Consider the following 24,474-nt stretch of genomic DNA (forward strand, 5'->3'; position numbering starts at 1 on the left):
TCCTGCTCTGCCTTTGAGAAAATGAAAGCTCAGATGGGCCGATCTGGAATCTCCTCCTTATGACGTCATAAGGGGAAAGGTTACCTCCCCTTTCTCTGCTTTGCCCGCCCAGAGAATTTGGCCCGCTGTCAGTACCCGATCCGTAACGCCTGTAAGATCCGTTCTGCGCATGCGCATAATTACGTAGTAGAAAACTAACAATGTCCCTGTGCGATTTGTACCACGCATTTGAAACACTTTACGACCAAACATCACAACTTTTTTTATTAAATCTTTATTATACAATAGTCATAGCTACAAACAATCGAGACTTGTCACTGATCCATAACCATAGACTGTTTATTATTAATGCGATGAAGTGTAAACATACATAAGTGTCCTTTTGAAGACGGAATGACAGCTCTTCCAGCCACCACTGCTGTATACCACTATAGTAGCTACATGCTAACGGCAGTAAACATGTCATCTTAGCTGGCAATGTTGTTAAATTCTCCCCAGTACGGGTCACATTCCTGCTGAAACATGTCCGATTGTGTAGTGTTTGGTTCAGAAGCCTTTGTTTGCGATTTTTGACGTTAGAAAGTGCTGCTTCGTTCCACTACAATCTAACGTTAGCATACTCATAGCTAACTATTGTAGCTGCATGCTAACGTGACATAGCGGAGCATATATAGCTAGCTATATATGTACGTATGTAGCAGGACTTTTTACCGTAAAAAATCATCAATAAAGGCTTTTAAACCAAATACTAAACAAATACAAAAACAGTAAAGTGACCGGAATTTGGGGTGAAATGTCCAGCACTGAGCTACATAATAGTTTGCTAGGAGTTAGCTGGTCTCTCACAGAGATCTCATTTGTAGCCCTGTTTTTACCTGATACTTTCATTGAAGTACAAACACATGAAGTGAGAGGTATACACATGCTTAAACTTTATTTAAAGCATGATTAACCTGAAGCAGGACGAAGTCATGACTTAAAACACCAAAGCAAGGCTTCTAGCTCAGGCTAGCTAGCGTTAGCAAATTACCTTCAAAGTTGCAAAGAAATGATGAAACGTAACATGTGAAGCCTTTCTTTAATTTGCTACATGGTGTTGTACTGGATGGCCGGACGACCCTCCGTATATCATTAACAGATACTTTAGGCAACTCCAGCAAACACCTTGTAAACTTCATCTCTGCCATCATAACGGTCTACTGTCACTGTCTAATGTTTTCTTCTGGTAACCAGAAATGTCCAAACATCCTTACGCCAATGCGTACATAGAGCTGTGAAGTTTGCCGGTGTTCGCGCAAGCGTAGAACTGATCAGGCAGTGTCGTAAAACACGTTGAGTTTCTGCGCATGCGCTGAATTGTGCGCATGCGCAGAACGGATCTTACAGGCGTTACGGATCGGGTACTGACACCCGCCCATGAGAAAGAGAGAGACATCATGGCTTTCAAACGAGCAAAGTGGCAGTTGGTCAAGGCCACACCCTCCACCCTCCACCTTGCCCCCCCCTAAAGACACAGAAATGGCACATCCTAAGGAAAGCTCATTGTAGGACTGGCTCTAGTGGCTGTAATTCTGCACCAAGGCTGAATTTTGGGAAAGAGACTTCAGATACATTATTAGGGGACCACTAAGGCCTATATAAAACAGAGACTACAGATACAGTATTAGGGGACCACTAAGGTCTATATAAAAGAGACTTCAGATACAGTATTAGGGGACCACTAAGGCCTATATAAAACAGAGACTACAGATACAGTATTAGGGGACCACTAAGGTCTATATAAAAGAGACTTCAGATACAGTATTAGGGGACCACTAAGGTCTATATAAAAGAGACTTCAGATACAGTATTAGGGGACCACTAAGGTCTATATAAAAGAGACTTCAGATACAGTATTAGGGGACCACTAAGGTCTATATAAAAGCATCAAAAAAGCAGCATGTCATAGGACCTTTAAAGATTTACATCTTCAGAAGGAACCAAATAGATTTGGGACTGAGAGCTACAAACATCAGAAGAGTTCCGATGTTTGTTTCAAAGTGTCTTTGTGTTTTTAAGACCTCAGTTTTTATACAGATTAAACAAACACATAATGTGTTAATCATTGAGCTTTAGAGGTTGGGAAAAATCCACGCTAGCCGTTTCCCCATGTTTCCAGTGTTTATGCTAATGTCTCTCGACTGAGCTTCATATTTAACAGACCGACATAACAGTGGTATCAATGTTTAATCTTCTCATCTAACTCTCAGCATTAAAGCGATGAGCATTTTTCGCAAAACATTTTTTAAAGACAAACAAATAAATCGAATTGGGCTGCTCACAACTTGATTATTTTCATTTTCCAGTTAGCGGACGTGTAGGAGCCACATATTGTTGTTTATGGTCTCATTTATGTTGTTTGTTGATTATGGTGTTGTGCACTCATATTGTAGGTGGTGGGCGTTTTCATTGCGGCTTGAGCGGAAGTGATTGTTTGCTTCACCTGTTCACCTGTTAGGTTTTTTGGGCTTTGACAGAGAGGGGGTGAGCCTGGGAGCAAACACTTTCTGTTGACCGCCACACTACCGCACCTATTTCGACTCACAAAGTAACTTTACATTTGATAACTGCAGTGCTAGTTGTATTTTACATGTGGAGGAATAAATCATTGCAGTACAATCTTGAGTGCGTCACAGTGTGTGTACGCATCTCTCAGTGTTTAGTCCCTCGCGGCAGCACTTTGTTGGACCGCTTAAAGTCACAACATGGCAGTTACTTTCTCAATTAATCGTTTGGTTTGTATCAAATTTACAATAATATGAAACACAGAAAAGCATCACTGTGTATTTCTATTATTTTCTATATTTCTTACCCATCCGTTCCGTCGTTGCCGTTAAACTCAGCCAGAGCGAGCTTCTTCAGTTTGATCTTCAGCTCCTCGTTCTTCCGCTGCAGGTCAACGATCACGCTGTTCAGGAAGTTGATCTGATGGAGACGAATCGAGACACAGATCACCTTTATGTGGGCGCAGATAAGAACCGTGAACCCTGAACGTGAAGTGATTTGATAGAGTCCTGTCAGTCTTACCTGCCCCTCAGCGAACTCCTTCTCTTCCCTCAGCTGCTCCAGAGCGGTATCGCCTGCACGAGAAATCAGAAAACAGGTTGACGAAAGGAAACTTCTCCTCGCCACAACAGCGTGAACGCTCTCCTCGCCGTCTCCTCACCTGAGGATAGAGCTTCCCGGTCTTCTCCCTCGGAGGCCTGCGTTCCCATGAGCCTTTGCTCTAGACTGTGAACGCGGCTCTGCAGCTGCGCTTTGTCTCTCTCCAGCGTCTCCACGGCCGACTGCAGCGTCTTGGCCGTGGCGTTTTCTCCTCGCAGCACGGCGATCTGCGGTGGCGGATGACAAATCGATGAATCCCTCACACAGCTCAGAAAACAACAGAATGACGTTTAAAAGAAAAGATTTAAAAGTCACGCGTGAGTACCTCATTCCTCAGAGTTTCCAGTTCCTGGTCTTTGTCTGAGATTAAGGCTCCAGTGGATTTCTGTTCCGTTTCCTGATTAGAAATGGTTTCTCTGTGGGAAAATGGAGAGATTTAGAGAGTACCAATATGTTGACTGAGGTCATCTTTATTCAAAAACCAGCTGAGAAGTAAACCCAAATGTTTAGCTACCCTTGGACAGAGCCAGGCTAGCTGTTTCCCCCCGTTTCCAGTCTTTATGCTAAGCTACGCTACCTGTCTCCTGGCTGTAGCTTCATATTCAGTGAGCACAGATATGTGTGTGGTATCAAACTTCTCATCTAAATGAAGCTTAGCGAAAGTTCAATCACGAAAAGGTCCCTTTACTCGCTCATCCATTCTCATTTCTCTCCCCGTCTCTCTCCACCTTCTACTCTGTGGGTGTTCACTCTAGTAGTCCAACCAGATCTTACTTGATCTCTCTTAGCCAATCATCTCCTTGCTGTCTTTAAAATCTGTTCTCCTCTCGGCTGCGGTCAGTTGTCATTTCAGTACGAACAGATGCGACCCTCCTCCACCCCTTCACCTCCAGTCTTCATCACACCAATTCTGCTCCAAATTCACATCATCACCCAGGTCTTCAGCAACTCTCTTCCCCACCACCACCACCAATGTGTAGACCCCAGGGGGGAAATGACCTCAACTAATCCCGGCATCACTACCCCCCTAAATATACCACGTCGCGATGGAGTCTAAACGCCAATGACGCTTCTCAAATTATTTGTAATCATGCAAAAATGTATTGTTCTCTGTTAATAAAGTATCTCCTGATTGAACTCTTACTATAGTAAATAAGAGACTTTTCCAAAATGTCAAACTATGGATTTAATTACTTTTGTTTTTTCAGAAATTTAGGCATATTTTCAAGTTTCTTCATGAGGACCAATTTGATTATAATGTGTTATTTGCTTGGTTGAAGGTACACTCTAGAGTTTTACTCTACTTTATTGTCAGTTTACATTTAATTTCTTGTGTTTACATTTAGTGTTTCTTCCCTAAAAACATTATGTGTATCCTTGAGGTCTAACAAATGAGTCTAATCAGTTCCTTCCTCATGTTTGCTAGCTTGCATTCTTCTTCAATGCCTTTACTGGTGCATTACTATGTTTGTTTGGGCATTACCGCCATCAAAACATAGCTCCATAACATGGCTTCATAGAGCTGCTAGTGGTCAAAAACTCCAGAGGGTACCTTTAGGACTTCATTGTTGCCCTTTAACTTGTGAAATCAAACCAAGCAATTTGAATACATAATAGATTAGGATAGATGGATTTTACATTAACACAGTAATAAAAAAAAAACCTAGACTGGTGCGCTATTGGCGGATTTAACACGATGACGATAGAGAAGCGACGGCAAGCAGCTTTTTGTTTACATTCAACATGGCGGCCACCGAAGCGCAGCAACCCGTTGATGCTGCGCTGCAAAGTATGTCACCCAGATCGTTGGTCTGATTGGTTGAAGGACTATCCAATTGCGTACAGAGTCATTTGAACTAGAGCTGGGCAATATATCGATATTATATCGATATCGTGATATGAGACTAGATATCGTCTTCGATTTTGGATATCGTAACATCGCAATATGGCATAAGTGTTGTCTTTTCCTGGTTTTAAAGGCTGCATTACAGTAAAGTTAAGTAATGCTCTGAACTTACCAGATTGTTGTAGCTGTTCTATTATTTGCCTTTACCCACTTAGTCATTATATCCACATTACTGATGATTATTTATCAAAAATCTCATTGTGTAAATATTTTGTGAAAGCACCAATAGTCAACAGTACAATATTGTTGCGGTATCGATATCGAGGTATTTGGTCAAAAATATCGTGATATTTGATTTTCTCCATATCGCCCAGCCCTAAGTTGAACTATGCCCGTTGATCACGTCTCTTGTGCAGTAGAAAATACAGAGCAGACTCCCCAGACTAATGTTCAATCTGAAAAGATTGAGCTTGGTCTGGTGATAGCCAGACTATGAAAAACCAGGAATTCAATATAAATTCACAACCAAGAATCATCCTCGCTGAAGCTCAGTGGACTTTACAGCTGAGCATTTCAACCACCTGCCTCCAAAAATCAATTGTAACAGATCAGTGACACCCAGCCGACAACATCTCTGTTTTATGGATAAATTAAACTAGATGTGAAGCAGGTCGTTTCACTGAATCACCTGAGAAGACTCCCTCCACATCTATTACTTCTGCTCTAATTATTGTGCATCACCTCTTCATTTCCCCTCTGGCCGACACCACAGAGATTGTCGTCTGCCTTCCACAGATCTCCTTACATCAGCCACAACCTGCCTCAGCCGTCTATCATCCTCACTTTACCCAACGTTCACTCCCAACGCAAGTCGCTGCTCTGAAGGTTGTGTTGAGATGTTTTTTTAATCCTCTGATTACTGAGCGGAGACGCGTGAGACGACACAAACTTTCTTTTGTTTCCAGACTTAGTAAGGGATGAAAATAAGACAAAACACAATGAATAGATGTAATAGGTTTTAAACATCTAACTGTACTATCAGATATGAAAAAGTCTGTCAGGAATAAACCCTGTTATTGTTTGGTGCTTGTATATCACATGGGTATTTCAATACGTCTACTCCACTTTCAGAGGCAAATACTTGACTTTTTACTCCACTACATTTATTTAGTTTTATAGTCACTTTTCAGATTAATATTTTACTTACAAAAACATAGTTTATAAAATATGATGCATTATTATAGATTAAATACCCAAAAGGATATGAAGCAAATCAAAATACTTTTTATTCTACTTTTACTTAAGTACATTTAAATACTTCTTCCTGCAGTGAAAACATCTACATCTACAAACATGTAATCAAATAATCGAGAACATAATCAGAAGATGAATCAATGACAAATAATAATGAAAACAATCGTTAGTTGCAGCCTGTTAATAACTGGTTGTATACCAGTTAGGATGATTTATCAGTGGAATTATTGAGAAATGCATTCATAAACAAAACATGTCCTTAAATCTGCACACAACTACATTGTGTAAGTGTGTTATAATCCATTAATTAGCTGTGTATGTGCCGTTTATAAATGCTGAATAGGGAATTAATAAGGGTGTGAGCTATTATGAGCCAGTGTATAATCAGTTAATTAATGATTAACTTAACCGTCCATAAATAAGGATTTAGGATTATCAACTAAATCACACATTTAAAAGAATATTTTTTAAAAGCATCAATTTTCACACTTTCAAGTATTTAAAGTGTGTACAACTACACAAGTAATCGTCAGATAACATATCAAAGCCAGAGTCCGCGATTGTATTAAAAAAAAAAAAAAAGTCAGAACATGACAGAAATAGATAGAAATAGCATATAAGGAACATGTTTCCTAGTTTCTTACCTGGTCTTCATGTCTGGCATGTTGTGGTCGTCTTTGTGCTGAGAGGCAAACACACACAAATATAGAGGCATTTAAATAGGAGCTAAACCCGTCTGAGCTTTAAGAGTTTAGTCACAGCAGGAAGTAAATCCTCGCTATGCCGGAACCTATTAATCAAATCACAGTTTCTGACTTAACAAATCTAGAACGGGATGAAGGAAATCATGGATATAATAATACAGATTTTGGAAAGCTCAGTAATGTACCTCGTCGAGATGCTGAGACTTCTGGGAGGCCAGCTTCAGCTCCTCACTGAGAGATACGAGAAAGAAAAGGAGAGGTGACACACTTAAAGAGCTGCACTGAAGCCTGTAGAGTCTGTGATACTGTAGATCTGTGTCACCATCGCTGCGGTATGCTTAAATCTGGTGTGCAGCCAGATGTGTTCACGTCTGTTAAACATGCGTGCGCGCACACACACACACACACACACACACCTACAAAAGAATTGAATGTTTCACCTGCTTTGATTTTAGGTGCAAAAAATGAATGAAAAGTGCTCATTTCAGATTTGGTTCTGAGCTGTCAAGTCTATCTGTTTCATGTTAGATGAACTTGCATTTTTCTGTGTTGTGTGTGACTGAAAAGAGAAAATGTTACAAAAGATGTACGGTTTCACTCAGAGCTGCAAGGATTAGTCCATTAATTGATAAGTTGATCTTCAGGAAAATAACCGGCATCATGCAAGTCATTTGGGGGATGACATGCAGCAAAGGGCCTCGGGTCAGATTTGAACCCATGCCGCTGGCAAGGACTGAGCCTACATGGGGCGTGCGCTCTACCAGGTGAGCTAGAGGCCGCCCACACATACACACTGTTAATATAAAATATTGATTATAGCAGCTTTAAAGCAAACCAAGCCTATTTAAAAAAAAAAGCTCTGGTTTAAAAATGTAAGATGTATTCAAGTCAATTACTAAAAAGAGGCAGAATCAGATGGACCAAACGTACGCTGATATAATCCACAGAGTCAAAAAGCCATCTGTTAGTGTGTATATCTGATGCTTATGTAGACTTCTACATCGTCCTATTTTAAACATCTTAAAAGGATTTGACAGATGTAAAGCCCACAGTGGTTTATACACTCTGTAGTGCTACAAAGATACAGTAGTGATACAGTACATCCACAAGCCGTGAAGAAATACCATCAGGATATCATAAAGCTGACACTGTAATCTGAGCACAAGATCAAATTTAGACCCCGAGACAGCTGCGCAGACTGTGTTGTCTGGGAATTTATGAATCTGGATATTTTTGGATGCTGGAACCGAATGGTTTTCTGGAGAAATTGAAATTAGCTCCATGTGGGTCATTCTTAGGATTTGTGTCAAAGGAAGAAGCTATGTGTGACTAATAGCTTCATCTGAGCACCAGCTGGGTGAAATGTTTAGCTGCCTGCTGTATAATCACATCGGCCATGCCTCTATAGCATCCACTCGACTCAAACACTACAGGGAGGAGTTAACGGAAACTGCACTATTTTAAAAAATGGTTCATCGCATATACTTTGAAACATCACTGCTGTCTCTGTCACTTTTATTCTCTTTCAAGATGAAAAATAAACAAATGTAGCAGAACGTGAAGCAGCGGAGCATCAGCTTCTCCAATTTTACTTTGGAAACTGTTTCATGCCTCATCTATAATTGAATATTTCTGTAGTTCTATGCTTCATGTCTCACCAAAGAGAATTCAAACTGCAACACACCAAAACACATGGATGAAAACAAGAAATCCTAAAGCTGCATTAATTTCTTCTGATCGGTTTGACCACTTTGGTCCAGAATTAAATAGCAATGTTTGGATTAATTGTCATTAAATTTAGTAAAGACATTTATGTTCCTCAGAGGATGAATCCAACTGACTTTGGTGATCCTGGGACTTTTTCTTCAAACATCATTTATCTACACAACTATTAAATGGATTGCCATAACATTTGGTTATTATATTCATGTTCACCTCAGGATGTATTGTAATAACCTTTTTTGATCCCTCAACTTTTCATAGGGTCAAAATATTAATTATACCTGCAAAACTAATCCTAATCCAATCAGCATCAGATGCACATTGCGTTTAATGCTAATTAGCAAATGTTAGCATGCTAACACGCTAAACTAAAATGGTGAATATAATACCTGCTAAACATCAGCACATTTTGCACGTTATTGTGAGCATATTAGCATGCTGACGTTAGCATTTAGCTCAAAGCACCACTGTGCCAAAGTACAGCCTCACGGAGCTGCTAGCATGGCTGTGGACTTCTCTGGAAAATAAAGCCTAGATGTACACAGCAGCAACAACAACAGACAAAGTATTGAGGATTTGACCCACAGTAGCACCAAAAACAATATAAAACACAAATCTGAGCTATGGTGCACACAGCTGCATCTCTCAGATGCCACAAAAGCCACATTGATTCGGCACGCGCGCGCACGCACACACACACACACACACTCTGATGTCACAGTGAAAGCAGCCGCCATGTAGGAGCCAGGCGGTCCTAGGAGGAGAGAGGGAGCGATTACATAACATAACATCAGACTGAGGAAGGATGGAGGAACAATGTTGAGATGAGACAGGATGGGGGTGGAGGAGGGAAGGAAACTGTAATAAAGCCACAGAGGTGTTTAACATGACTCCTCCATTAATAGACATTTGTGTTTTTAATTCGGCATTCATAGAAAACAGACGCTCCTTAAGGAGGATGAAGCTGCTTTTGTTTTACTGTAACTAAAGATATTTGTTGACATCTCCATCTGCTACCCCTCCTTCAGGATGCTACATATTGATGACTATAATTCAGCCAATTAGATCCATCTGGAGCTCTGACATCACAGCTCTGATGACTCAGGGGAGGTGTGGCAGAATGATGAAAGACTCAAAAACGCACGTGCACACACACACACACACACACACACACACAAATAAATAAATCTATAAATAGACCTGACATCAGGCTGGAGATTTACCACAAATGCCGCAAAGTAAAGTAAAAACATTGCTGTTAAAAGATGGAATATGTTTACCCCGCATCAAAAACTTCAGTTTCAGATGAGCGATCAGTTAAAGCTCGGCTGGTAATTAAAAATGTTAATGAATTTGTTGCTATGCCAACACAGTGGAAGATATGAAAGTATCGGTGATAAATCTTGCTTCATCATGTTTTGCTCTCATCGGTCCACAGAGGTCTTAAAGGGCCATAGCCGTGGTTTATCACGTTTCCATTTAGTACTTTATACCATAGCAAACCGTTATGCAACAAAATTATGTTTTACAAGTCTGAATTTCATCCACTCAATGGATCCATTGGTTTTCATTCATTCCCATAAGAAAGTAAAGTAAAAAGTAATGTAAGGGTGGTGATGACGCAGTGGATATGACACGTCTTTGGTGTGGGAGACCTGGGTTCAATTCCCACTACGATACATCAACCAATGCGTCCCTGAGCAAGACACTTAACCAATAGTTGCTCCAGATGCCTCTGACATATGTAGCAATTGTAAGTCGCTTTGGATAAAAGCGTCAGCTAAATGACATGTAATGTAATATAATGTAATGTAACTAACTGCTTTTGAGGCTGATTAATTAGTGAAGTAAAATGTAACTAGTTGTTTCATGAGTAATGTGGAGCGAGTACTTGATTACAGTTTAAGAAACTTGCCTAACTCCAATCATTATTGTGTTTATAATTAACCTTCTCTCCTACAGATATGTGTATCTGTTCACAAGTGTATCTTTTCTTTTTCTTTCTTTTAAATCTATTTTTCCATGCATGAATGGAAATGTTTATGTATCTTACATATTGCAATTGTACTGTTAATTGAGCATCTTTCAATAAAACAAATCTTTACAAAAAATAATAATAATACTGCCACTTTTACAGAAAATTATGGATTTACCATACACAACTCAAGCTGATTTAAAAAAAAATTGCTACTTGATTTTCAATCCATACGGAAATGAATGAAAACCAAATGCTACCGGGAAAGTACATCTGAAACATACATATACTATAACATACATAAAAATGTATAAGTGTAACATGTAATGTAAAAAGAATACATTATTTGTAGATAAGGATCTTAACCCTGTCCTTTAAGGATGAACAACATTCTGAGGACTCTTGGTTTGAAATGTTTTATATCGAAGCAATTGCATGCAAGACTTCTTTTTTTTAATTTTTTTTTTTTTTTTTGTGCTTCACCATCATCCATAATCACATAATAGCATCCTCTGGCTAATTATGGGCTTTAGACAACAATTTAAAGCATATTTACAGATAGAAGCATTCCTTCTAGAGAGCTGCAGACGGAGCCACGTTAATAACACATTTTAGCGTCAATTTTTTTAAATGTGTATTTGATTGTTTAAAAGCAATTAAATCGAGCCACATTTGCAGAGTCCTTTATTTTATTAGAGCTTGAAAATGCAGGCTGGATTTTAAATCATTAGTTTAGACCCACAGGGCAGATTAACCACACCAGTCTAATGAACGGGCTGGCTGGGGTCACCTTTAGAGGAGACACACGCCAGGAAAAAACACTTTAGTTATCATGAGTACTCACATTTCCTTGCAGAGGACTCCGATTCGCTGGTTTTCTGAGCTGCTCCGCTCTTTCGACAGACTGAGCTCCTCCTGGTATTTGGAGTTCTGCTGTTTTAAAGCCTCAAGCTACAGAGGAACAGATACAGGAAAGGAAAGAGGGTCAGAAAGAATATATACACACAAAGTTACAACAACAAAGAACATAAGGGGAGAAATAGTTTCTCTCTTTTGCTCATCTTAACATATTCAAAGCTCAAATGTTGTTACTGTACACTTCAGCCTGATTCGGACTGGATTTATTTCTCAAGGGGAGGTGGGGTGATTTTACCATTACTTGCACTAGTCAGTGATTTTAATCCCATCCTGAGCACGCCTATGGATACATTTTCACTCAGTGATAATTACAGCTGCAATTACTGATTCAGAACTGGCTGTTCCTCCAGTAATTTGAAGCCCATCTGAAATGACGTCCTTTTGTATTTGATCCAATATGACGACAGAAAAGAATAAAGCCATCAGCAGAGTAAGAGATTATCAAATATGCTGTTGTAATGTCAGCTACAAATACTTGTACTTTTTTAGCCTATATTTGTTTAGATTTTGGCAAATTGGCACCATTAAAAGTACGCTGAATTAGCTATTAGCAGTTCCTGTTGGAAGTGTATCTATGGATGTACAGACAACTATGACTGGATTACTTTGACGCTGAAGAAGACCTAAAAATAAGACAAATAGAGGCAGGGAATCTTCATGTTACAAAAGCTGGAACCAGCAAATGTTTGGCACTTTTGCTTGAAAATGTATTTAAACAATTTATCAGACATAAAAATAGTTCCCAACTGGGGCAATCCCAAAGTTTAAGGGTTAAGATTCCAGCAATGAACCAGAATGTCCACGGTTCAAGTCTCGCCAGAGACCTTTGCTGCATCTCACTGATAATCTCGCTAATTTCATGTAATCTCTTTATTGTCTGTAAACACGCAAAAACGAAACGCCTCCACCTTCCCCTCCAAAAACATTCATACTTAAAAGTATATAAAATACTAAAAAGTTGACTTAATTAATTCTATGTTCACCCATAATCAACCAACCAACCAACCAACCAATCGTTTCAGCCCTACTATACACCATAAACATATATTCAACATTATATTCCCATGTTCCATTTAAAATCTTTCCCATCAGAGGCAAAGCTGCAGTCGCAAAAGAGACATTCTGGGTCATCAAAAGAGAAACTGCAGTTCATTCTTAAAATACACAACACCTTGATATTTGAGTCAGCAGAGAGCCGAATGGGTTCAATACATGTGAAACTAAAAATAAAAGCCCCAAAGACATCGCTTACTCCAACTTTAACCCATGCAAACTATTACTTATTAAAGTCAGATATCTGTGATTCTAAACACATCTCATACATCATGAAATCGGCACGTGCAGGGCTGCGGGCCCCGCAGCCTTAAAATAGCAATAGTCAATGACTAATTAACAAGTGACTTTTAAATCAATGCCTTTTCTGCAGCTGGCTTCAGATAAAATAAAATAAAAAAAACTCATCTTTAACGATTCACACTGAAACCGCCTGCAGCATGTTTCTGTTTGCACATTAACACATCGTCAAGGGTGTCATCAACTGTGTTTTGGATGCCTTTGCATGCGATTTTTTGACTTTTTAAACACCTCAATAACATTAACCCACACCTCCAAAGTGAGATCTGGTCTGCACAGCGTGCTCACATATAAACATGCATAAATATACACAAATGCAGAATGGAGACAGGTTATCTTCTCTGGTCACGAGCACAGGCTACATCACAAAATCTTACATCACGAAATCTTACATCAAAGGCAAGACAAATAACCATTGACAAGAGCTAATGAAATGTTTTCAAATGTTGTATATGTGGTGTATGATATACATGTGTATATGAGTGTTTTTACCTTGCTCAATTTGAGGAAAAAAAACAACAAAAAAAAAACATTTGATCCCAAAGAAAAAGAAGCTAGTTGGAGACACATTAGCACCATCTCCTGCGTACAGTGGCAGTAAAATGCCCCTGAATCTGCTGTACTGATCACGTTTGAATCCCGGGGTAAAAAGCAGACAATCCTACCTGGTAGTGAGGTGAGTAGATGTTCCTGGAGTAACCCTGATGCAGAGCAGCTATATCCATACCTAAACAGCTCACCACTGCTGGATTTCAAACTATGTTCACCTGCTAAACAACAGCAGTGTTGTTGCTATGTCACCCTCTCTCTACAGCATCACATGTAGACTAAAACAAGCTGGGCATCAATAAACCATCAGCTCTCATCCCCCGCCGTGCACGGCTGGCGAGAGGGAAATGGAGAGTGTGTCGCCTCAGCAGCCTCTCTCTCTCTCTCTCTCTCTCTCTCTCTCTCACACAGTTGTGTTAAAGAAGCTGAGCACTTCCATTATGTAAGCCCAACCAGAATAAGCCCCCCCCCCAGCATTCTGCTGCTCACACTCTCGTTTCCCCCCCTCTCCAACACCATATGTACACTCTCCTCTAAAGGATTCACCCTTCATTCAGTGTTTAACATGAATCACAGCAAAGTAGTTGACCTGCAGGCACTAGCTGACTCCTTACACTACAAGGTCTGATAAAAACTACAAGCCAAAATATCGTAGTCTCTCATACTGTTTTAGTGATCTATAACGGTCTAACTAGGGCTGCAACTAAAAACAAAAAGCATGTTAATGTTCTGTCTCCGTCTCCCACTAGACTCCAGGATCACTCAGTTTATTATAATATTACAATAACTAGCAAATAACCACAACTTAAAAGCTGAAACCAGCAAACTGTTGGCAATTTTTTCCTCAAAAAGTGACACAAACAGGGCTGCCTCCGTGGCTTAAGGTTTAAGACAGCAATCAACGTCTCTAGTTTGTGTCCTTCATATTGGGTCTTATGCTGTTTTAGTGACGTGTTGTAGCTACACACAGAGGATCTAACTGGGGCTGCAACTAACAATTTTATTTATTATCGATTAATCGATCATTTATTTTCTCTCTTGGTAGGAGAATGGTGATCATTTGACATATTTAAACTCCTTTTGGCTGACCATTACTCCAAAACCCAAAGATATTCTATCTGAAAATTAAAATCAGAATAAATCAGGAAACCAGCAAATAACCACAACTGAGACACTGTATTTTGTCTCTATCTCCCTCTCTACACAAGAATCCCCAAATATTTAGTTTATTTTCATAAAAGACGAAGAAAACCACAACTGAAAAGCTGAAAACTGCAATTTTTCTGGCATTTTGTTGCATCGCTCTAACTCATTTCCTTGTCATCTCCCTACTGGTGCTCTCTAATAAAAGGCTTAAAAATTACACAAAATAAAAATAATAAAAACACTCAAACTATTTAATTGATTGTCAAAGTTTCAGCTCTGGATCCAACAGATGTGACCGACAACAGGCCAATCTCAAGTCAACCTTTAACTAAAGCAATGTTGTGTCCAGCCAGGCATCTCGCACGCACGCGCACACACACACACACACACACACACACACACACACATTACATCACAACTTAAAGCAACATGGCTGAGCAAACAGAGGAAGCAGATGTTAGAGCGTTCCTGCTGAATAAATTACGTGTTTTTTTACTCCATAGAGACCCGACTCCTGTTCTCTTCATTGTAACTGCAAAAACTTTTTTAAATTTTTGATGTAGGTAAGTATTTTGTCTGTGGTTCAGTCAAACCTTTAAATATTGTATGTAACCTTATGCCCTGTTCAGGGAGTGTAAACATTTTAGTCAGTAATGCCACTTTTGTTTATTGCCTATAATGATTTATCTGAATTTAAACTCTCAGACAGAGCAGAAAAGAACAATGTCAAAGAGAAAGGGTCATAGTTTCTGCTCATTCTGACAACACCAGTACTGTATAAAAGCGGTGGTATGGAGGTATTTATTTTAGCTGCGTATTTTATTTCACAATAATATAATTCACAGTTGAGGATCGAGTATCTCAGTTGCAGCTGGGTATGGTACGTACAATTGTTTATGGAGATGTTCCCAAATATTTTAGAAATTATTTTAATAGAGTAAATGAAGTTCACAGGTACTCCACTAGGGGTCGCTCAACAGATTTTGTACCTCCCAGAGTTAAGACTAATCTGGGTCTTTTCTTTATGCTGGAACTACCCTCTGGAATCGGTTACCTGGTCCACTCAAGACAGTCAGAAGCATAGCCAGTGTTAAACAAGGTTTGAAAGTAGTGGCTTAGGTGACAATCATGGTCATTATCTATTTGTATTGTTGTTGTTTTTTTGTATAACATGGATGAATTTGTTTAATGTATGATGAATGATTGATGTGTGACCTGCTGCCACTTGTCCTCTCCCCCTACCCTTATAAGGACCACAATGGAAATAAGTCTTTGGGCTTTATTGTGTCATCCCTGACTATTTATGTATTTTAATGTATGACACAGAGTACTGTTTCATATTTTATATTTAAGTGGTCAAATAAAATCAATCAAACACTACAGACTGCAAAATGACTTAAATTAAATAAACAAATAAATAAATATGTAATGAACACTTTATTTTAACACCCCCCCAATTTATCATTTATAGGTAGTATAATAAATTATGTATTAGACAATATTACGTAGCTGTGAGCACAAATAATGACAATTTTTACGTGTTTATTGTATTTGTCAAAAACTAAAACTCCTCCTATGAAGCATCTGTAACTGGTGTATATAAAGTTAATGAATGATTATTATTACTACATTTTCTAATTATAATAAATAATTTTATATTCACTAAGTTATTTATTAAGTGTGTAAACTGCTTTATTACATTATGTACTATATTATATTTCTATATTATACAGACAAACTTTCCTAACTGATACTGTTAGTTTACAGGTGTTGGATATTGTATGTATGTGTACTGCTTTCCTTGTAACTTGAGTTTAATTGCTCTTTTATATTAATTTTTAATTGCTCTTTTATTATATATATATATATATATATATAAAAAATACTTCAATCCCCAATAACAGCAGGTTGAGTCCCGTAAGTTATGTTGCAGTGCTGAAATATGTTGCATCATGAAAAAGATTTATGCCACGGGATGACTAAAATAGATACGACCAAACAGAAAGCATGTTTACGTTCCGTCTCTAATCTCCTGTCTCGATTTCCCTCGCTGTCATGACACCGAACATCTGGAGCTCACAAACAGCTGGAGTGAGAGTGAATGTAGGAGAACAAGAGGGCAGCAGAGAGCCACAGACTGAGTGAACGGCTGCAGGTGGAACACAGTTTGAGGAGCAGCATGGATTGAGTATGAAATGATAAAAATATCAAGTTACAGATGGAGGCTGAGAGGGAAGACATGGAGAAGAGAATAAAAGAGAGCGAGAATGAGATGCCCCACAGTATTTCATGCATGGCTGATTAAACGCGATGACGGGGACCTGAATACGTAAAAAACCCTACAGGCTTCAAATGCTAAACGTAGGCATGCCTACGTGTGAATCCTTTCACAGGGCTGTGGACACTTAAAGGGATAGTTCGGATTTTTTGAAGGTTGTATGAGCTACTTCTCCATAGTCAGTGTGTTAGCTACAGTAGATGGCGGTCGGCACGCCCCCAGTTTGGAGAAGCAGGCAGGAGTACCGACACGGAAGCTAAGCAATGTCCTGCTGTGGATGGAGACAGCAGCTTTAGCTACAGCTGATAAAATCTGCTTGTAACAATTGTCAAGGCTAGACATGAGAAGAGGCTTTTGTTTACTTCTATCTTCATTTCGTTTCAAAGATTTGTTTTTATTTTGTGTGCTAAATCTGCCACCGTTATCATTGCATATGTGATGTGTGAGAGTGTAAAGAATGTCCAAAGAGCATACCAAAAATACAACTTATAAAATGACAACTTGGGGCCTTCAGTGACAGTACAGTCACTGCTGTATCTGCTCACCTGTGTCTTCAGTGTCTTATTGTCATTGGTCAGCTGCTCAAAAGACAGGGCCGTCCTCTCTGACCTTTCAGTAGCCTGAAAAACATAAATAATATTTAGCTCCACACGGTATGGTAATATGTAGCAAACAAATATTATTTAATGACAAAACAAGCTTGTTTTCATGAGAATATTTGTTTTGTGATCAAGATAAAATGGTTTTATTATTGCCTGATCTCGACATTACATATTGTCTAAAAAGTAAAGAAAATACTTTTTCGTGATCATGAAATCGTTATTTTGAGAGTCTGTCTGCTGTTTGCTGCTCAGCAGGTCGTGATTAGCGAACAGTGGCCTTTTTACAGCTTTTTCTCTGAAAAACAGCGGCTGCTGGAAACAAAGCTGATAAAAGCATTGAAAGCAAATCAGTAAAGAGTAAACAGTAAAGTTACAGGGCATAAAAACAAAAACAATGAGCTGAAAGATGCTAAAATACTGTGTCGAGCTCAGTGGAACTGCAGAGCCAGGTGATAGTTCTCTTACATGTTGTCATTAGTTCCATTGTTCATTTTAAATATCAATTACAAAAGCCTAAAATGAGATATAATTGAGATTCTCTTTTGCACAACAACATACAAAAGGCACAAAGATCAAAATCACTCTCAAGTTCAGGCTCAAAGTCTAAACGGACGTGAGCACTTAAAAAACAGCCTTCCATAAATAGACCGGAAAGATAAGAGGTCATTAACAAATGTTGGCTAAAAAAGAAAAGACAGCTCTTTACTGAGTCAGCCTCAAGCTCGTTCAGCTGTTTCAATTTTACATCCGTTTGTAACATTTCCCATGAAGCAAGAGCAAAAAGCTTGGACTGTAGGGAAAGATAACAAAACACTCGCTTATAACTGCTAAGTGGAATGTCTACTGAGAATCTTTTTTAGAAATATGAAAGCAGTTGAAAGAGTGGACTCTGTTTTACCACTTTATTTATTATACTGCTGATATACAGGCTCACATGTTGGTTTTGTGTGATTTACTTTTTGTACTTTCAGTGCAAATGTAAAATTTCAAGACAAAAGGAATACTTGGAATTGATGGTGGTGGTAAATGTTCATGAAAAAGGACAAGTTTGTGAACGGGGCAACACAGATTTAGATAATCAACAACTAAACACGTTACACACTGGACCTTTAAGTAAAACATCTGAATACTTCTTCCACATAATTGTTTCCTTCCACATTTCCTTTATATTATTTGTGATTAATAGATTCTACAAACTATTTTTCAAATCATGATGACAAGCAGCCACAGCTGATAGACCTTTGCAAAACTGTACAGCTTGAATGAAAAAAGAAAGAAGACTGGTGCGTCAACTTATCAAACCCAAATGGGAATGAGAGTAATGTGTGCATGTGTGTGTTAGTAATGTTTAACAACATAGAAAAGTAGCCTGAGGCCATAGTCAGCTTTAGAGTGAGAGAGCTGAATAATAGCACACTGGAAGGTTACTTAAGGAATGATTATTAAAGTAAAGGCCACTTAACTGTACACTGACTATGTGCAGTGGGTGTAAGTACTCAGATTCTTTAGCTAAGTAAAAGTGCATACTACTTGAAGTGTGAAAAGTAAAAGTAGTCATTGTTGCAGTAAAATGTTCTCTGTCAGTGTTTTCCTCTTCTGGATTAATATTCCTGCTGCATTAATGTTTAGGTTGCATTTTACTGCTGTAGATGTTTAAGGTTGTGCTCATTTTAAGTCCTTTATATACTGTTGGGTAGTTTAATCTACAGCAATGTATCATATTCTATAAAAATCGTATGTTTGTAGCCTCGCTGTCCTGTGAGAACCAAGTCGTAGCGTCAGAAAAACAGCCCTGTTTTCAGCTTTGTTACGATGCTTTTCCCAGCTGATCCAAGAGGCTTTTTAAAGACTTTTTTTTTTTTAGCTTAAGGAGGAGGAGAATGTTCTCAACACATAAAGGAAGACTTCATCCTTCAGTTTATCACAAACAATCAACATCAAAAAATCTGGAGATACGTGGTTTTCACTGGACAGGAAGGGGAGGAAAAACTCATCTGAAAAGTAACTAAAGCTGTCAGACAAATGTAGTGGAGTACAGAGTACAATATTTACCTTGGAGATGTAGTGGAGTAGAAGAAGAGTATTGGTAAAATACTTGAGTAAAGTACAAGTACCTCTAATTTGAACTTAAAGTACAGCACTTGAGTAAATGTACTCAGTTATTATCAACCACTGACTACATGTGTAAACCTACCTGTGTCAGCTCTTTCTCTCTGCACTGACTCTCCTCTTTCAGGGTTTGGATTTCTTTCTTTGACTGCTCCACACTCTGCTCCAGTTCTGACAGAAATCAGAAAGACAACATCAACTATAACCATACCATAATCACCTTCACTCAGAAAGAAAACAGATTACACACTTTCTAATGAGCATAAACTCCGTTGAGATACATCTGATACGATTACCTTGCATGGTCTTTGCTGTCCTCCTGTTCTCCTCCTCAGCTGTCTCAAGCTTTTGTCTCTGAAATGGAGAAACATCAGCGTGACTACGAGCTAATCGCTCACATAATCACATTCTTGTACCTTGAGCTAATAATGACTGGGCCCCGAAAACATGCGAGGTTTGTGGATAAAATGCCTCTCTTAATGAGGCCACTTTAACGATGCCCATGAGAAAAACACCTCACAGGGGAAAAAATAAGACAAATAAGGTAAAACTACAGTTACAGATTGGACCCTCACAGACGTGCACTTCATCACGGAAATCGGTTAGAATAAACTCCCAAAGCCACTTTTCTGTAAAGGTTATGACGGCATTATTACTAAGGCAGACCTAATAACATGTCTGTGACACTTTTAGAGCTAAAATAACTAGTGAATTCATTGAACACAATAAATAAATCAACTATTTTGATAATGGATTAATAATGTAATGTAATTTTAAAGCAAAAATGCCAAACAAATCTTGTGGTCCCAGCTTTTCAAATGTGAATACTAACTAGCTCTACACTTCAATTGGAGAATTTACTACATTATATCATTGTATACTTATGTCCTTGTCTTCTACATGGATCCATGTCTTCTAAATGAATCAGCAACTGGTGAGATGAGGACTTTTTGGATTTTCTTGCACACAGTTGTGTTGAAACATCGGCCTGTTTGCTCTATTAAATGCTGCAAATGTGATCAGTCCTTTTTTTTCCTGACAAGCGGAATTGTTGCAAGATGTGCAGAGACTTCTTTTTACAGCAGTTTTAGTCTCAATCTTTAGCACAATACCATGTAAGAACCAAATGAGTGCAATGAGTGTAAAACTGCAATCACATTTATGTAACAAAGTGCATGTCTAAATAACAAAGATGTATATTTAAAAGCCCCAAATCCATCACTTTATAACAGATATTGGAAGCCAGAAATGTTGGAGATTCTACGTCGGCCTCTTTTTAATAGTCACATTATCTCTTTTCTCTGTTTATGTGTGATGATTATGTACCAAGTTTCCTCCTTCTTACCAGGCTGGTTAGCTGCTGTTCCAGAGAGCTCTTATCTTGCTGCACAGACTGAATTGCTTTCTGTTTGCTCTCTACGTCAACACTCAGCTCACTGATCTGATGGGGACACATGGTATAGAAATACATTTAAATCTGAGCCATAAATCATGCAAACCAAACAGGAAGGAACACAGGCCTATTTACATTAGGGGCTAAAAGAAGGGTTGTAAACAGAAATTGCATACATTCTTTCTGTTACATTATGCCATAAATTATACGACAATGACAATGATGAATAATCCATTTTACAAGCGGAGAGTATCATACAGCTGCGGCCCAGGCTCCGACGCCGACTCTCTTTCCACAAACCTTTTTCTCCTGAGACAGTGCCTGGGCCTTGAGGCTGCTGATCTGTTGCTGGGACAGAGATGCAGCGTCCTCCTTCTGCTGGGATGCCCGGAGCCTGAGTTGCAGGTCGGCCACCTCCCTCTCCAGCTCCATGATCCTGGAGCGTTCAGACACTGTGGCCACCTGAAGCAGAGAATGTAGAAAAGGAGACATGAAGACAAAGAAGAAAAAGAGACAGGAGAGCTGGCAGAGGGGAATAGTAGCGGAAACAGTGGACCTGGGTGGTGTAGTAAAACAAATATATGCTGTAACCTATAGTAGTTTTATTTACTGTCAAGATAGTTTGTAAGAACGTTGTATGTGAATATTGTAGAACTGCAACTAAGAATTATTTTTTTGATTGATCGTTTTGTCTATAAAACATCCGAAAACTGCCTGTCAAAGTTCCAACAGCCCGAGGTGACATCTGCTCGTTGCTCGTTTTGTCCGACCAACGATTCCAAAACCAAAAAATATTTCATTTACAATTGTATAACAAAGAGAAAAGCAGCAAATCTTCAAATTATTGAAGATGGAATCCACCAATGTTCGGCATTTTAACTTGATAAATGTATCAGTAAAGTAAAAGACTTACATGAGCATTTTATTATCAAAATCAATTGTTCCAGCTCAAAATGTACTAATTTTAATGCCTTCATATTATTGTCCTAATTATTTTCTTAGTTATTTACATTTATAATTTTCAAAGTCAAGAATCTTGGCCTGTAAATCTCATATCATAAAATAAACCACACTTATTCTGAGTGGATACAATTGATTCATCGGAAAGAAAGATCCACTCCACAGGAGAACCGGAGCAAAGTTTCAACCACCAACGGAGAATCTGGTGCAAGCCAGTCTTACTCCAGGAGAAAGACCGGTCAAAGCTGGGACCTTCTGGTTAAAAGACCAAGAATAGTAGTGTTCTACATTTTTCTTATGGTCAATTAATCCCATGAAAAGACAAAAAGCAACAGTGAATGTATCTACTAACAAGTATTACTTTGTATATATATATATATATATATATATATATATATATATATATATATATATATATATATATATATATATATATATATATATATCTCTTCTTCCTGTGTGCCAAAGAGCTCCATTGCTGTCCAAAAACAGTTGAAAGCCAAATTGTTGCACTGGGTGACATGTTCCTTCATCATTTTGAACACATACACTGTAGAACACTTTGACTCAATCCCATACACACCGTCCTGCTGCCACAAATACTCACTAGAGCACCAAATGTGGCTTAATCCGCCGCTGAAAATAGTCCCCAACATGTGCACTATTTCCTTCTGTTTGTTAAAAACTACAGATGGCCCAGTCATGGCCAGCTGTTTTAGATACTGAGCCTTTTTTTTTTTTTTTTAAGAAAATATATGTTTGTGAGCCGTTTTAAAGTTCTACATCTTTAGAAGGAAACAATGTATTCTGGTTTTGAGTGCAACCGATAGGAAAAGTAATAAAAGACAAACACATGCTTGGTTTTGTTTTTTTTCATGGGATTTGTTGAAGAAAAATGATGACCGACATCGTCAAAAGCAGAGGCATTTCCAGACTCTATCAGACTAACTTGTGCATGTTGTGCGTGCACACATGCATCATTTTTAGTATGATAGAACTAGTTATTAGAAAAGCTCAAGGCCGATGAGATGTTAATGTCCCCATGTCAGGGCAATGAGAGAAGCAAGTTGTGATAAATCTGACACTGCATACTGTTTGCACGCTGTGGTTCCTGCAATATATTCTGTGCCATCATTAATAAACCCAGTGGGGGGAAAAGCACATCACAGTCCTGCTGTGGGACTGGGACTGCCAGCATTACCCTAGTGTCCTCTAAATCCCTCTGGAGTTTTTCAGCTTTGGTCTTTTCAAAGAGCAGGCTCTGCTCAAGCTCCTTTATGTGGGCATGCTCCAGTCTGGACTGCATCTGTTAGTAAGAGAGAGCAGGAAGAGAAGGAGAACAAACACCAATGCAACACTGACATGCCAGCTTTGTGTGCCACACACAGAAGGAAGACAAGACTTTAAAGAGAAAGGCCAGTAAGTAAAAAAGCACTGAAGGGTTCCAGCATTTCAGTTACATCAGTTGGTTGTGAACAAAATAAAAGATTGACATTCTGCTCTGAGGAATATCAGGTGTTAATTATTTCAATAATCTCATTCCAACTCTGAGATTCCTCATTTTTATTTCTCTTCTACTGACACTTGTTTGCTTGAATTCTTGAAGGACACTAATTTAGGCACTAATTCCCTCTGAAGAGTGAAGAAGATGCAGACAAGAGAGGAAGATGAAAGCAAGAAAGAAGACTGAAGGCGAGGCGAGACAGAAACAGCTTTCAAGAACAGGCATGTGGATGAAAAGATGACGAGAGGATGGTCATGTATGAATTAAGCATGAATGAATAAATAAAAAGGAGCAGGAAGAAAGATGTGTCTGAACAAAAAAAATAAATGAATGATCTTGAAAGAGCGCAGGAAAAGGAAAAACCTAAGACAGAATGATTTATTTAATCATCAGGAAATGCAAAGCAATAGTAGCATTTAAAAGTCATATGACCAGAGCAAGTAAAAACAAAAGAGATCAAACTCAGGTGTTCATTAGAAACGTGTATACAGGAGGGCTGAAAGGTTGACATTATCTAGAACTAATGGTTATTTCAAATAAGTTAATCAACTATCCATCTAGTTTGTCAATAATTCACGCATGAATTTCACTAATAATTGCACCTGAAATGTGAAACTTTTATAGCTGAAGTGAGTGAGAGAATATTTTTATTGAGAACCAGATTACTAGGAATGTCACGAGAACGGGTACTTCGGTACCAACTCGGTACCAAAATTCTGAAAACGTGACGGTACTCATTTTTCTACAGTGCCGTAGGATGCAATCCTTCCGAACGTGACGGGGGGCAGTACAGTATATACGCCTAACGTTACACATGTTCTAGACTGCCGCCAAATGCTGAAGAAGAACGCCGACTAGCACAGAAAACAGTGAATAGCCCCTCATCTCCGTGCATGGCTTGACCGCAATTCAGCTTCTGGCTTTACCGTAGCCTACATCTACGGCGGCGGCTTTCACGACTTCACCTGGTGAACTCATGGAAGACGTCACCATACGCTGGCTGTGTGGTGATGCCAG

General features: G+C 38.8%; 1 protein-coding gene across 4 annotated transcripts in view; it reads right to left on the reverse strand.

The window, feature by feature from the left end:
• The window catches only part of clip1b (CAP-GLY domain containing linker protein 1b), a 39,117-nt gene that overhangs the window by 3,564 nt on the left and 11,079 nt on the right, over positions 1–24,474 (reverse strand). For 3 of the 4 annotated variants that reach the window (XM_078271197.1, XM_078271195.1, XM_078271194.1), the window contains 13 exons: positions 23,155–23,259; positions 21,294–21,455; positions 20,946–21,041; positions 19,897–19,954; positions 19,686–19,771; positions 17,435–17,509; positions 11,490–11,596; positions 7,134–7,179; positions 6,889–6,926; positions 3,470–3,560; positions 3,206–3,371; positions 3,067–3,119; positions 2,852–2,964 (listed from right to left, as the gene is read on the reverse strand). In XM_078271197.1, coding sequence (XP_078127323.1) covers positions 2,852–2,964; positions 3,067–3,119; positions 3,206–3,371; positions 3,470–3,560; positions 6,889–6,926; positions 7,134–7,179; positions 11,490–11,596; positions 17,435–17,509; positions 19,686–19,771; positions 19,897–19,954; positions 20,946–21,041; positions 21,294–21,455; positions 23,155–23,259 — 1,196 coding nt within the window. The remainder of the gene's footprint in view (positions 1–2,851; positions 2,965–3,066; positions 3,120–3,205; positions 3,372–3,469; positions 3,561–6,888; positions 6,927–7,133; positions 7,180–11,489; positions 11,597–17,434; positions 17,510–19,685; positions 19,772–19,896; positions 19,955–20,945; positions 21,042–21,293; positions 21,456–23,154; positions 23,260–24,474) is intronic. The other variant, XM_078271196.1, reaches the window with a different exon arrangement.

The sequence above is a fragment of the Sander vitreus genome, chromosome 16 (genome assembly GCF_031162955.1).
Source record: "Sander vitreus isolate 19-12246 chromosome 16, sanVit1, whole genome shotgun sequence".
Classification (NCBI taxonomy): domain Eukaryota; kingdom Metazoa; phylum Chordata; class Actinopteri; order Perciformes; family Percidae; genus Sander; species Sander vitreus.